The following is a 15,805-nucleotide window of genomic DNA, read 5'->3' on the forward strand; positions in this document are numbered from 1 at the left end:
GGGGAGCCCAGAGTGGGGGGCTGGGGAGCCCAGAGTGGGGGGCTGGGGAGGAGCCTGGTGGGGGCTGGGAACTGTGAGTGGGGCTCTGTGGGGCTGGGGGCATGGGGGGACCCGGGGCAGGAGGTGCCCCCCCCCTTCGGAGGGAACGGCAGAGGTGGGGGCAGGAGCTCCAGTGGAAATGGGGTGATGAGAGGGGTCGCCCCCAGGGGGCCAAGGGAAGGGCAGGGAGGTGGCCGGGGTTAGGACGGGAGGCCCCAGGGCCCGAGACAAAGGCACCTAGCTGGGCCTCTCACACTGGCTGGTGTCATGGGCGTGGGGGGAGAGAGGTGACGCTGGGGGTACAGGGGATGTTGGGACAGTTGTGCTACGGGGGGGGGTGGATTGGAGAGAGAAAGGGGGCTCAGAGATGATGGGGGCTGTATAGTTTGCGAGGGGTTTACGGGGAGTACCTGTAAAGAGTCACCTGTCCTAAGTGCTTGGAGCTCTGCCCAGTTCTTCACCATAAACATTTACCTGTGAAGCAAAGCTGGGGGGATGGGGTGCTATTGCCGGGGAAGAGGGGGTGGGCTCTAGGTGTGAGGGTTGGCAGGTGATCGTAAAAAGCACCCGCTGAAAAAAAGACGTTTTAGGGTGGTGGATTAAAATTGTGGATTAAAGGGCTGGGATGAATTTCGAAGGGGAAATAGCTCCACACCGTTGGGCCTATCACAGTGACAGTCCAGTCTTCTCCTGACCAAAGATATCCCAACAGGAGCACCAAAAGGCAGATGGCGTCAGAGCATAAATGCCCCATTGTGCTTGGATAATAGATAGGCATCGTGTTTGGGCAGGATGGTGAGGGGTGTAGTGTTTTAAGCTGGGGGATTTGCATGACTTCATGGAAAGTCCCTCTCATGTTACTTAGTGGACTGCCTAGATGTATCCCTGGATTCAGAAAGGGGAGCGGCTGCTGGCACAGTTTGCTCCTTTCCCGGCAGTGAGCAGCACTGCTGCTGGAGCGCCTTTAAGGTTTTAATGATTCCCCCTGGTTTCGCTTAAGTGGCTGATTGTAAAAAGAAAAAAAAATGCATCTCTGTAAGGGATCTGTGCTTCTGGGAAGATGTTGCATCATTTATCTCCAATATGGCAATTCCCTATCAGTAACATTCCAGGGTTCGTGCCTTTGTAATAAGGCGTCATTTGTTTATCTTACTGCCATATCAAGATTTGAATCTGAATACACATAGCTTTGGAGAAGGCTTTCCTCTTAGCTGCCTTCTCCCTACCGGCAGTGCTGAAGGGATCCAACATAAACTATGTATGGGACTTGTATTATGCTGGGCCTTTTGGCTCTTTGTGTACCTAGCAAACAGACAGAGTTCCAGTTTTGCCATCTCCTCTGGAGGAAGGGACGTCAAATTCTCTGTCTTTAGCAGAGACCTAACCGGCTCTAACAGTTTGTCCCGCTCCTCCCTGTTTCTCTTCAGGGCAAACCTGGTAGATCTTCAGAAGAAGCTGGAAGAATTGGAATTGGATGAGCAGCAAAAGAAGAGGCTAGAGGCTTTCCTCACCCAGAAAGCCAAGGTTGGGGAGCTGAAGGATGACGACTTTGAGAGGATCTCCGAGCTGGGAGCTGGCAACGGTGGGGTGGTCACCAAAGTACAGCACAAACCCTCAGGACTCATTATGGCACGAAAGGTAAAAGAGAGGTGGCAAGTGAATTGTCCTTCTTGTGCTTGTGTTGGCCTATTGTGCCACGCAGGAGAGAGGTTGTAATAGCAGAAAACCCTGTTAGACAAGCAGAACTTTGCCTATCCTAACCCTTCTGCTTCCTTAAATGAATTCCATACTGGTAAAGGGTGCCTGGTTATGGGCCCTGGAGACCAAGTCTCCTTGGTATCCTTAGAACAGGTATTGCCCAGGCAGCAGCACTGTTCTTTTCTCTGTGCTTCAACCCTGACCTGGAGCATCCCCCCTTGGGGTGAGAAGAGAGTTTAGTCTCCTTGTCCTTTCTGCTGAAACTACCAGCAATGGTGGCTCTTGTGATGTGGACACTAGCAAATGGATTGAAGTTCCTCAAACTCGTTATGCATGATCCACCAGTCGTCAGTTGATCCTGACTTTCTGCCACTGTTGACCTGAGCTGGATTTGACACAGTGGCACAAAGATGAGTTTCTTCCATAATTAATTCTCTGAGAAATCCATTCTTCTGTCCCCTTCTTCGGTGTCTTCTTCTCCATGTCTAGTTGGCAGCCGGTTTCAAGCGGAGTGCCCCAAGGGTCGGTCTTGGGGCCAGTTTTGTTTAATATCTTTATTAATGATCTGGAGGATGGTGTGGACTGCACTCTCAGCAAGTTTACAGATGACACTAAACTAGGAGGCATGGTAGATACACTAGAGGGTAGGGATTGGATACAGAGGGACCTAGACAAATTAGAGGATTGGGCCAAAAAAAAACCTGATGAGGTTCAACAAGGACAAGTGCAGAGTCCTGCACTTAGGACGGAAGAATCCCATGCACTGCTACAGACTAGGGACCGAATGATTAGGTAGCAGTTCTGCAGAAAAGGACCTAGGGGTCACAGTGGACAAGAAGCTGGATTTGAGTCAACAGTGTGCTCTTGTTGCCAAGAAGGCTAACGGCATTTTGGTCTGTATAAGTAGGGGCATTGCCAGCAGATCGAGGAACGTGATCGTTCCCCTTTATTCGACATTGGTGAGGCCTCATCTGGAGTACTGTGTCCAGTTTTGGGCCCCACACTACAAGAAGGATGTGGAAAAATTGGAAAGAGTCTAGCAGAGGGCAACAAAAATGATTAGGGGTCTGGAGCACATGACTTATGAGGAGAGGCTGAGGGAACTGGGATTGTTTAGTCTCCAGAAGAGAAGAATGAGGGGGGATTTGATAGCAGCCTTCAACTACCTGAAGCGGGGTTCCAAAGAGGATGGAGCTCGGCTGTTCTCAATGGTGGCAGATGACAGAACAAGGAGCAATGGTCTCAAGTTGCAGTGGAGGAGGTCTAGTTTGGATATTAGGAAACACTGTGGAGGGTGGTGAAGCACTGGAATGCGTTACCTAGGGAGGTGGTGGAGTCTCCTTCCTCGGAGGTTTTTAAGGCCCGGCTTGACGAAGCCCTGGCTGGGATGATTTAGTTGGGAATTGGTCCTGCTTTGAGCAGGGGGTTGGACTAGATGACCTCCTGAGGTCCCTTCCAACCCTGAGATTCTATGATTCTATTAGGCCATGGAACATGAGTTGTACTATGTCAAATCCTATGTACTGTTTAGAGCACGTTCATGCTTTATCTTTCCATTAGAGCAGCTCTTAATCAAATCGACTAAATTGGATGAGGAAAGTTATACAGTTTTCAGGGGCAAGGTGTAGCTAACAAGGAGAGAAAATGTGTGGCAGAACCTGCAGAAAGAAGTGCACTTTGCTAGCAGAGGACAGGTCAGTTAAAGTGGTTCCTGGACTGTTTGCCACTCGCTGTGAATTAGATCATACGCAGCAATAAAGTCCCAGACATCCTTGTGCCTTGAGACGTCCTTTCTCAACCTCCAACTTAATATCTTTGTTAATGCTAGAATAGTTCTGTGAAGAGCCTTGTGAATTTGTCACGAAAACTTACTGTCCCAGACACACAATTTGTTCATCCACCTAATGATGCCTAATAATGGAAATAAATAATTTACCCGCCTGTCAGAAAAATGGCTAACCTTCTGCGAGAGAACACACAAGATTTCTGACGGTTGTTCAAATCCACAGTGTGACTTAACTTGAAACTCTGGTCTCTTGTCTTATAGGGATGAATTTTAAAAGCAACAGGTAAAATTCTATGGGTCTGATGAGCAAATATGTCCCACTGACTGGCTTCCTCTGGAAAGCAGTATCTGTAAAGCCTTCCACATTAGCATCTAGCTTGGGAGTACTGGAGCTGGAAGGGCATCAGCGGGATGCTGTGTATGTGAAAACTGTTGGAAACCTGTGTTCAGAGCCTGGTTTGAGATTTGGAGCATGGTCAAACATAGGGCTGTACGTTGTTGGTCCAAACCTTCCCTGTCTCCCCATGTAGAATGATCGAAGTCCCAGGAGACTCTGAAGCGTGTAATGGTGATCACTGTTGTTTGAGAATGACTTGCTTTTTCTAGCGGCTGCAGCTTCCCTTCCTGCGAGGTATTCCTTGCACATCGATAAACTGGTCCTACATGGAGCCCAAGGAATAATTCAGTTGCTCGTCAACTTTCAAACAACTCCCTCTTAGTGACCATGTTTTAGTTCTTCTCTGGTTTCTTCGGTATTCAGACACCCTTTACAGTGCCTGTAGAGATGGCTTTTTTTTTTGTGATAAACATTTACTATGTTGGGTGTCGTCTCTGCACCCAGTTTGCTACATTGGTTTTCTGCCCTGTACCCTGTATTGTCAGCCGGGGGGTGACTAGTGTGCTCCGTTGCATTCTGTGCAGCATGCAGAAATCAAGAGTAGTTGTCCAGAAAGTCTCACCGCTTAGAGTGGTAACTCTAGGGCGACCAGCTCTCACCAGCACAGGACAAAGTGGAGCTCTTTCAAACCCCTCTTCCGCTTCTCCCTTCCCTTACTTCCAGGCTACATCTGTATGTTCTCGTAGCTGCTCCTTGATTCTGTTGTTTGATTTTTCTCTCTTTGCAGCTGATTCATTTAGAAATTAAACCCGCCATTCGTAATCAAATTATCCGAGAGCTGCAGGTCCTGCACGAGTGTAACTCTCCGTACATTGTGGGTTTCTATGGAGCGTTCTACAGCGATGGGGAGATCAGCATCTGCATGGAGCATATGGTGAGCCTAAACTCCCTCCTTTTAAGCAGCTGCCGCTGCTCTCCAGTGCTGTATCCTGGGCAGATCCCTCTGGGTTGTAGATGCAAAGGAGTAAGTGATGCTAGAGGTTTTTCTGACAGCAAAAGGCTTGTTGCTCAGTGCATGGGTGGTGGAGCTGGGACATCAAACTCTGTCTAGGAGCAACACAGCCCTACATGGGCAGCTAAAATACAGAGAAATTGACTTTCTGGAAAGCGGAAGTGGTGGTTTTGGGGTCCAGCCAAGAGGAAATGTTGCAAACCCTCCACTGAACAGAATTCACTGAACTGCAATGTGCGTCTTCCGCTGTATCTGGCGGGGAGGGTGTGTTGTATCCCCTCCACATTGGTGCAGTCAGCACTGCCTTTGCATTGACAGTGTGTAGGGGAAACCATGCGGAAAGCCTGTGACATTAATATGTTAGACGATGCCATTAAAATGGCATTTCCTATGATAGCAAAGTTTAATCATGAAGTGCTTAGCAAGAGATGGGCGTATCCTCGGAACACCCATCTGTGGTGATTACCAGAGAGATCTTCCTTAATCTGTGAACAGTCTGATCTAGTGTTACTGACTAGTGAACCCAAATGTGTTATGCTGTTTACCCTGCTCAGTCCTCATAGGTATGTAAATATAGAGCCTAGAGCTGGAAAACATTTTTCAGGCCGTTTATCTTATTTTATTTTCCTGCTAGTGCTCAGTTAACTTCTCTGCTCTGAATTTAGGATGGAGGCTCTCTGGATCAAGTGTTGAAAGAAGCCAAAAGGATTCCTGAGGAGATCTTGGGGAAAGTCAGCATAGCGGTGAGTATCCCTCTCCCAGAGCTCACTCAAAACCCAAAGGGAAGAGGAGAGGCTTCAGGCTTTCAGAATAGGGTGGCCAGATGTCCTGATTTTATAGGGACAGCCCCAGTATTTGAGGCTTTGTCTTATACAGGTGCCTATTACCTGCCACCCCCATCCCAACTTTTCACGCTTGCTATTTGGTCTTATCAGAAGTTACTGTCTCTCAGGGTGTACTGGGAGCAAATACTGTCTGAGTCTTGACCCTTTGCCGGTTTGTTTCCCAACCCTTCCTGAAATCCATTCTGTACCCCAGGACTCTCTTATTTCCTTGGAGCTGGAGCTCCTGTTGGTAGATACACCTACTAATTCAAGTTGCAAACCCAGGTTTTCTCTCCCCCCCCCGTATATCGTTATTGTATCATCAACTAGGAGTCAAAAGAATAACCGTATGGGCTGGGAAGTTAGTATATTTCAGACCATTTACTGCAGCCCCAGCTGGGAGGGTAGAAACTGGTGTAGGAGCCTCATGGAAAGCTTCCATCGAGCCAATGAACCAGTGACTTCATATCTAACACTGTGGGATTTTCAATTGTCTGAAAGTTTTATCTCCTTAAGCAGAGTGGATCTAAAGTGCAGCCAACATTTGCTCGGCTGTGTGTCGGTTACTCCCTAAAGCTGAAGCCCTTAGTTGCTACAGGGAGGCTTTACTGGTGATGTTGCAGTATTACAGCATCTTAAGTCTGTGCAGGATATCTCTCTCCAAAGGGAAAGACTTTTCCTTCCCAGATTTTACCTCTTTCTGTCCTTTGGTTTCCTTCTAGGTTCTGCGAGGTTTGGCCTATCTACGAGAGAAGCATCAGATCATGCACAGAGGTGAGAGGGGAGAACCTAAAAATAGCTTCTCATGACAACCAGAGACCTGGATTGTTCTTACCTAGCATTGCGCATACACTGTTTTTATCTCTCTCTCTCTTCTATTCTCAGATGTGAAACCTTCTAATATCCTGGTCAATTCCCGGGGAGAGATAAAGCTCTGTGACTTTGGGGTTAGCGGTCAGCTCATTGACTCCATGGCAAACTCCTTTGTGGGGACTCGATCCTACATGTCTGTAAGCCCCTTTATTCTTATGCAAACCTTTGGATGTATTCTACAAGGGAGAGGGATTTACCACTCTCGGGAACCAGACAGAGCGTTAGCATCGTGTCCAGGATCACTCACAACTCCGCCAGGCACTCTTAGCCTGGCCTGTAGTATCCTGCTGTTACACCTTTCTATGCCAAAACTAGCAACCTGGCCAACCAGAGAGGTAGTTGTAATATATGGACAAATCACTGAGGGCTAGATCAAGACCGCACTTCACTTCTGTCTCCAGCCTGATTTATTTTTTAGATGTACAAAGAACACCTAAGTGCACTTACATAAATCTGCTCCTTTTACAGGAATGCCATCAACCTTAAAACGGGTCAGTTTCAAAAAAGAATTAAAAGTAGTTTGAAGTCCTATATGTGCTCCTAAGTTCCCCTGCCAATATTTGTGGGCTTAGAGTTGCACTTGAACTTCTAAGTCGTTTTGCTCCTCTCCACTTCTCCCCCCCCCCCCCGCCTTTGTTTCTGCGTGGAAAGAACCAAGTCACCTAAGGGATATTGGCTTATTCCGGTGAAAACTCTGAAATGGACTCCATAAAACACTTCATTCTCCATTGCCTTGTGCAGTCATTCACACCAGCTGCAAAGTGAAAGTCAGAATGGTAACATGTTCCATTCGCTTCACACTGATGCAGATATTCCACACGGTGCAGGGCAATGGGGTGTCAAGTGCCCCACGTGAACTGGAAAAAGAGAAGTGACAGTCACCTCGGGTGTTACTTGTAGCAGTAGGTAGAAGAATTTCAGACAGAGGTCTGAAGAGGTCACGGGAGGGATAGCTCAGTGGTTTGAGCACTGGCCTGCTAAACCCAGGGTTGTGAGTTCAATCCTTGACGGGGCCACCTGGGGATCTGGGGCAAAATCAGTACTTGGTCCTGCTAGTGAAGGCAGGGGGCTGGACTCGATGACCTTTCAAGGTCCCTTCCAGTTCTAGGAGATGGGATATCTCCATTAATTTTTATTTTTAGGTGAGATGTCTTAAGTTGAAGTTCCTTTAATCATTAGATGCTGTTGGGCTTTCTCTTTCTATCCACACAGTCTGGGGGCAATGTAACTTCTCTTTCTGCAATGGAATTGTTGCATATTGACTCTTATATGTCTGTGAAAACTTGCACAACTCCCATTCTAGCCAGCGTCCTTTGCTTTCATCAGCAGGAGATTTACTGACCAGTATAATTACAAAACTCTAAATCTGTGCTGACACTTGGTCCTTAGCTCGTTTGCCTCAGTGGGGTGGCGTATAATGTGCGCCACTCCCCAGCTTGACGGCTAGGAACAAAGACGTGGATTCTTAGGGGTGCTGTCAGCCTGCACTTGTGTCCTTCCCTCTGAACTTCTTTTTATTTTGGGCACCGTTCCTCTTCAAGTGCAGTAATAGTTAGGACAGAGACTGAAAAAACAAAACAAAAAAAAGTCCTCCTCTTTCTCAGTCCCTCAGCTCTGTGTGTTTTTTGAGTCATATCTCTACTAGCAGCTGTGACCCCTATTGGTTCTGCAGTGATGTAAGGAGCAGAAAACCCAGCTAAGTTTTCAGATTCTATTTGGGAGTTTGTAGTATGGGGCAGTTGTGTGGTTTTTTTTTTTTTTTTTTTTTTTTTTTTTTTTTACATGTATACTGAGTAAACTAGATCTGAATACACTGAGAAAATAACCCCATGGTGTCAATCACTCTTCTGGCCATAGCAGAACTTAAAGAAGAGCGGCACTCAAGTAGCATTTAAGTATATAAAACCTGCACTACACATTCTGTGGACATGACCTTTCTAGGTAGAAGAAATCCCCCCTCCCCCCCATATTTCCTTTGAGCATATTAATGTTTCCTGCTGGTGTCAAGAGTGGCAGGTCCTCAGAGGATTCTAGTTTATAAAGAAGACTGAGTGAGTTTCCAAACAGCCTGTCCCCGCAGCATTTCAGCCTTGAAACAGAAAAACTGCATTAAGCCAGAGCCACTTTAGCCTGAAGGTGTGGGAGGCGGGGGCTGGGGGGAAGAGAGAGAGTCATGTCTATTTAATTTAAATGTATAATTAGTGGGGAGTGTTTTGTATCCTTCCGGGTGAGGCAGAATTTCTCTGCAGTAATGTGCCATAGCCACAGATGACTTCCAGTCAACGGAGTCTCTTCCATGTGGTGACCTCTCTTCTGTTGGGACGTACAGTTTTACTGAGGCACATCTGTGACTTTTCATTACAGCCTGAGCGGTTGCAGGGCACTCATTACTCAGTTCAATCCGACATCTGGAGCATGGGTCTCTCCCTGGTGGAGCTGTCTATCGGAAGGTACCCAATCCCCCCACCAGACTCCAAGGAACTGGAAGCGATATTTGGCCGTCCCATGGTCGATGGGGCAGAGGGAGAACCTCACAGCATCTCACCGCGGCCCAGACCCCCAGGGCGCCCTGTCAGTGGTAGGGGCTGAAATTGACACCTGTCTGCTGGGATGGTTTTTTGGTTTATGGGGCTGGGTTAGAAGTATGAAAGAATCCAGGACCATTAATTGGCTTTCATCATTTCTCTGCGTTTGGACGTGGAATGGAAGCGAGGCAAATACATAAGGGTTCTAATGGGAACTTGTTCTGCAGAAGACTGGCCTATACCCAAACACTGGAAGCAGAACCAGCACTCACTCTTGCTTCTCTGGTTTTTACAGAATACGTGTGTAAAATCAGTCTCCCATAAAGGCAGCATACACATGAAGGCCAAGATGTTCCAAAATGACTAGTGATTTGGGGTGCTCAACTTGAGGCACTTTGAAAGGAGCCTGATTTTCAGAGGCCTGGTGTTTAGCGCTTTGAAAATCAGGTCCCTTTAAGGAGTGTCAAGTTGGGGGCCCACAGAATCATTGGAAAATCTTGGCCTAACTGTGCAGAACTTGAATGGAAATTTGTATCTCTAGCAATGTGAGATTGCTTTGCTGACTAACTTTGTCGGTGAGAAGCGACAGCCCTAGAGGCTAGTGCCGTTACCCACAGGTCAGGTACAGCATTTGTATCGGCAGAGCCAGCTTCCTGCTAGCGTGCCTGAGTCCTGGCCTGGGGTAAGGGCTAGTTCAGTTTCAGCAGCTCATTTGCTCCTTGGCCTCTGATTAGACTGATCCCAAAGGGGCCAAATATGTGCCAGTTGTGGTGTATTTGAGAGCTGGACTGAGGCCACCAAGTTCATCTCGTGTAGGCCTCTGAACAGCCATTAGATGGTAATTATTGAGTGGCTGGATTTGAACTGCTGATCTAAAGGCAAAAGGCTTCTTGGTCCACTTCCAGTCCTCCAAGCTCTATGATCTTGTGCTTCCCAAATGCTCCCAGCTATTAAATGGATCCGTGATTTGGTAGCATCAACCATAAAGCTCAAAACGGGCTTTTAAAAAAATCCACCCCCATTGTCTTGCTTTTGCTTCCATCAGAGTCTGAACTCCACTGTGCAGGTTCTGTTACCTTCGTCCCTGTGCAGTTTCTTACTCTGCCTTTGTCCTCTTAACTACACAGGCCACGGAATGGACAGTCGGCCTGCGATGGCCATCTTCGAACTGCTGGACTATATTGTTAATGAGGTTGGTATTTGAAATCACCTTTCATCTCTTTTCCCTCTGTTTGTTGGAGTCTCTGGACTTGGAATAGATCGAAAATCCTCATTTGCTCATCAATTAAAGGGGTAACAAGAACTGAAAGCTTCACTAAAATCTCCTTCTCTCCTACTCACTCTATTTGTATCGGATCCCAGCCCGTCTCTCCCATTTGTTCTTTCTGTCTCTTGGGATTAAAGTCTACAACGCTAAACTGCCTCTAGCTCTGGAATAAGACCCTGCAGACAAGGGCTTATAATATCTTTGAAGGAACTGTGAGAAGAGTAGAAAGGGGAGCCCTGAGGGTTAGTGAACTATTTGTTCAGTAATCAGCCATTTAGAACAAACTCCTCCATAGACTTGTGAAGGATAAACAATCCCTCTGCCAGGAGCCAGATCACCCCAGTGTTCTCAGCCTGGGGCGAACGCCTGGTCTCTTTTTGAAAAACCTTAAGGTAAATTACAATCTGGGGTCTTAAAGTGAGCATGTCCCAGTACGGAGGCAGGACTAGTCTGTGGGAGGAACAGCTTCCCCTGTAAGGTGACATGATGAGTTGTTACCTAACCGCAGTTGTACCTGTTGAGTTAGTTCCATCTGCTGTAGGGTTTCAGGTATGTGGGATTTGCTGTGTCTTATCCGAACACTGATCTGGGATGTTGAACTCCAACCTTTGGCAGCGACTAATACCTAATGCTTCAAAAGTAGGCAGCTCTGCTTCCCCTGTGCACCTAGCCAAATGGGCAGTGCTTTACCTAGGGTGGGGGGCAAGGCTTTCCTTCGGACGCCTTGAATGGTATAGCTGGCAGAAGATATGCACTGATGGGAGGCTATTGGCTATAAAGGGAAGCAGTGGTTCTGAGGTTTAAAGGGAAACACGTATGAACAGTCAGGTCTTCGGGCTGCAGGTTTTCGGTGACTGCTTCTTCCTGACCCATTGATGCAGAAAACCCTTCTTCTTTTCCCAGCCTCCTCCTAAGCTGCCGAATGGAGTTTTCACACAAGACTTCCAGGAGTTTGTAAATAAATGGTAAGGATCTCTTTCTACAAGTGAACATAAAGGCTGTGTACGGGGCTGGTTCGGCAGCCCTAGAGAGTGAAACTTTCCATCCCATAACAAGGCTGGCAGGGGCAGCACACGTTTTCCCATGTGCCCCTGCCAGCGTGCCTCCACTCTGACCTGGAGGGACCACCTTCAGTCAGTCCTTGTGATCCATTCAATCTGTGATCCCTGTGAGCTCTTAGATGGGCGCTTGTTTTACTAAGACCGCCGGCCCATTTCATATAGGCTACAAAAATGGCTGTTGGGTAATGGCTTGGAGTTGCTACCAGTGTGGGTTGGTCACTTGAGTCATCCAGTCCTCCAGTCTTTCTTTGTATTTATTATAAGACTTTTGGTGGATGCCTAGATAAACTCTGCAGCCCATGCTGGTTTATTGACAGCCTTCTCCATGATGTGGTATCCTTCCAAACACTCACCCAGAGGAAGCTTGCCTAGAATGTTTTCTAGGAGCATGAGACCTTCTCTCTTAATCTCTTGCCCGTCTCCTCACTTAGGGCACGTCTTCACTACCCGTCGGATTGGCGGGTAGCAATCGATCTATTGTGGATTGACTTATCGCGTCTAGTAGCTGAAATTGCGTATCTTAGGTCAACTCCCCCGTAGTGTAGACCTAGCCTTAGAAGGGATTGTTTTTCTTCAGTTGGACTTGCCTTGTTTGGGGCTTCATGCTCTGATGACACTGCCAGCTCAGCTACCTCTGCTTACAACTCATGTTTAGAAGAGCCTGTCATTAATGTAGACTGTGTACTTGGGAAGGAGGGGTTGGTTGTATTTAGACGTTACAGTGCCAATTTTCAACATTAAGGGATGCTGTTGGCCCCCATATTAGATACACCTAATGAGGCAGCAGCATGACTTGTGGGCCTGAACCGAGACCCGCCAGCTTTGCTTTGGTTCATGGATGCACTGCAGTCTCAGATATGGGTTGATCTTTTGCAGCTTTCTAGGCCTACATTTTCCACGGTGACTAATGACTTTGAGAGCCTCAATTTTTGGGTGCCCAACTTGAAACTCCTTGAAGAAGCCTGATTTTCAGAAATGTAGAACAGCAGCTCCATCTCAAAATAAGGTGTCTTTCTGGTGTTTCAGAGTTGGGCTCCTAAAATGGCTGGTCACTGCTGGAAACGTACGCTCTCATCTTTATTTTCAAATGAGGGTGGGAGTGGTTTAGCAGCAGCCTCTGCTAGACTCTTCCTTGAGAATCAGGTTTCCCCGAAGTTTTTCTATGATGCTTATCTCCTAAGCCTGCTGCAGGTTTTGGTAAGTGCATGGATACTGCGGTGTGGCATGAGAACCTGGATAGACCTGATATTAAGGTCTGACTGTTCCAGGGAGTCCTGCTCTCCAGGAATCTGCTAGGATAGACTTGGAGAGTGTCCCTCAGCAGTGGGTCCATAAAGCCACTTTTAGAGTTGTGATAGAAGTGACCAGGTCTAGGACTGCTGAAGGCAGGATTCTCTGGCTTCCAAATAAACCAGACACCTGACTGGGTAGCCTGCCCGGCCAAATAAGGAGCTTTTCACAAGAGGGGTCTGACAGAGCTTTTCTTCTGTTCTCAGCTTAATTAAAAATCCAGCAGAACGGGCAGATCTGAAGATGCTGATGGTAAGTGGGGAACTGCAAGTTGTTTTGTACTGGTGGCAGCTCGGGCCTCGGGCTTGCATTGTGGGCGGGATTTTCCTCCATTCCTTTCCCAGAAGCAGATGCTATTGGATGTGGTTTCCTCCTCTTGAGACACTGGAAGCTCCAAGGCGACATTAAGGATGAACTGAGTGGGAGGTGAGGGAAAAGCTGCAGGAAAATGCCAGTCAGATTGATGGCATTTACAGTCTTCCAGAACCGGGCCCAATACACGTAGGTCCTGCAGCCCATCCTGCTAACCCAGCCCAGGGCAGGCACCCGGCCTTCCTAACATGATTCCTCAGAGAAGTCTTTGGGAAGGAAAACAGTAGTTTCTGTCAGAGAAATGTCCATGTCTTCCCAGGCGGTTTGGGAGAGCAATTTTCCCTGGTAAGGTCCAGATCCTCTCCCCACTGCGCACTGGTTTCCTCAGCTGCTGTGGACTGGGATGGGGAGACTGTGCCCCTTCCCCCCTCCCCCCAATACCTCTTGGAGCTGGTGCTCTGGGCTTCATCACCTGCCTCCCCCCTCCTCCGGGTGCAATGGCTGGCAGTTCTGACAGTGTGCCATCTCCCAGTGTGACAGCCAAGTCTGGGATGCAGGCTCCTCAGATCCTGCCCGCTCTGGGTCAGTTCTGCATCTAAGGCTCCCCCCTGCCCCCCCATATCTCCCCATGCTAGGTGTCCTCCCACGAGGCTTGCCAGCTGGGCCACAGTGGGGATGCATGTGTTTTCTTGATCACTGGGACTGTTGCCAGTGTCTGTTCATTCTATCCTATGCAGTGCATCAGCCAATTAGATAGCAGTATGGCTCTCACCCCCTCCCCTACTGATAAACTGTCTGAAAACCAAAAAAACCCAGCCCCACACTTGAAAATAACAGCTAGTTGGACATCTATCTAAAAAGCTGGGTTTGTTGGCTGGGGAACAGAACAAGCCGGTCCTCCAGCTCCATCAGAACAGTGCTGGCAGTACAGCGTGACTCCAGCAAGAAGCTGTCACTGCAGCACAAGCGTCTGTCAGACCAAACCGTTAGCAACATGATGAGTCATTGGGTGATATAGACCCCGTCACTGGGTTAGAACTGCTTTGGGGAGACAGATCTCCTGGCTTTTATCTAATATAGCAGCAGCAGACACCATTACCCTGTGGCAGCCCTTCGTCCTCCCATTCATGTCCTGTAAAGTACTGCCGGGGGAGCCCTTGTTACATCAGCGCTGGCTCTCAGATGGCAGCATTAGACCTGAGAGGGGCTGGCTGCAGCTAGCCAAGTGCACCTGCCGTCTCAGGTTAGGTAATTGCTCCAGAATCCTGCCCCTGGGTGCCGCTGTCCCTTGTCTGGTCTGAGTGACCCTCCTACACTGATTTCGGGAGGCAGCGCTGCCCGCCAAATTGACATCCGCACAGCTGCAGCGTTTTAATGCGTCTGGAGAAGACGCTCTAAGAACAGGTCTACGCTACAGGGCTAAGTCGACCTAAGTTACGCAACTCCAGCTACGTGAATAACTCCAGCTACGTGAATAACGTAGCTGGAGTTGATGTAGCTTAGGTCGACTTTTGCAGCATTTGCACCGCCGGGGTTGACTTACCTTATGCTTGTTGTTCCGGTGGAGTACCGGAGAGGCGGGAGAGAGATCGGCAGTCGATTTAGTGGGTCTTCACTAGACCCACTAAATTTCCCCCCCTGGTGGATCAGTCACCGCACATGAATCCCCGGTAAGTGGAGATAAGTCCTAAGCCAACAGGAGAGAGCTCTCCCGTCGGATTAATAACTCCCCCTCCGAGAGGCAGTAGCTACCTCAGCCAGAGAAGCTCTCCCAGGACATAGCACTGCCTACACGGGGGGTTACGGTTGGTATAACTGTCACTCAGGGTTGTGGATTTTTTCACACCCCTGAGCAATGTTGTTATACCGAAGTAAGTGTGTAGTGTAGACCGAGCGAGGACTTTGTGGTAGGGAAGTACGGAGTGTCCTGTGAGCTGTGATAGACTAAAGCGATGCATGTGCTTTACTCTCTCTTTTCCCCTTTCAGAATCACGCCTTTATCAAGCGCTCTGAAGTGGAAGAGGTGGATTTTGCAGGCTGGCTATGTAAAACGCTGCGGTTAAACCAGCCCAGCACCCCCACCCGCACCGCCATGTGACGGCAAAGCAAACTGCCTTGTGTCCGTACATCTGCCTGTCTGCCACCGTTTCCTGCCCTTCAGTAGAAGACAGAACCGCCCTCCTTCCCCCCCCCCCCATCCCCTTCCCAAAACGGCGAAGCACCATCATTTTGGGAAATACCCATCATCCAACAAACGAGCAGAAACGGGCTTGCTTTCTTTGTTTTGTTTTTTCATGCCTGCGTTTGAGCGCGGCTCAGTCTTTGAAGTTTCTGACATTTGGGAAATGTGCTGCTGCTTATGTTGTCTCTTTTGAAACCTGTTCCCTTGGGTTAAAAAAATATGGTGTGTGTGCGGGGGGGGAAAGGGGGGGGTGGGGAAGATCACATGCTTTGTACACTTCCTTTTGGTGTGGGCTTGAAAATGGCTAGTGTCGAAAGTTGTAGCACTGGACACAGAGAAACCTATCAATGCGGAATGGCTGGGGTGAGGGCAGGGACAGTTGCCAGATGGTACAGCTCTTGCATATGTGTTGGCAGAGAGCAAGAAGGGGAAGTGAAGATGTTGAGACTAGTAGATTCCTTGAGCTTGCTTGGGGAAATTAGCAGGGGTACTGCAAGAATAAAGAGATGGTTCGTGGGTAATATTTTTAGCCTAGTTGGGGAAAGAGGAGTGGCAACTAAATTCTCTCCCACGTTTCCTTAACAGGGAAGCCTTTCTTA

General features: G+C 48.3%; 1 protein-coding gene across 1 annotated transcript; it reads left to right on the forward strand.

Annotated features, from left to right (window-relative positions):
• Positions 1 to 1,466: 1,466 nt before the first annotated feature.
• MAP2K2 (mitogen-activated protein kinase kinase 2) lies at positions 1,467 to 15,450 on the forward strand (the record flags this gene model as incomplete). The annotated part of the gene is given in 10 exon segments (XM_034754948.1): positions 1,467 to 1,677; positions 4,648 to 4,794; positions 5,538 to 5,615; positions 6,419 to 6,470; positions 6,582 to 6,706; positions 8,934 to 9,147; positions 10,222 to 10,286; positions 11,265 to 11,326; positions 12,919 to 12,964; positions 15,012 to 15,450. Coding segments are annotated over 10 exon segments (1,111 nt in total), but the record flags the coding sequence as incomplete, so codon positions are not given.
• Between the last annotated feature and the right edge of the window lie 355 nt (positions 15,451 to 15,805).

The sequence above is a fragment of the Trachemys scripta genome, chromosome 22, assembly GCF_013100865.1.
Source record: "Trachemys scripta elegans isolate TJP31775 chromosome 22, CAS_Tse_1.0, whole genome shotgun sequence".
NCBI classification, from domain to species: domain Eukaryota; kingdom Metazoa; phylum Chordata; order Testudines; family Emydidae; genus Trachemys; species Trachemys scripta.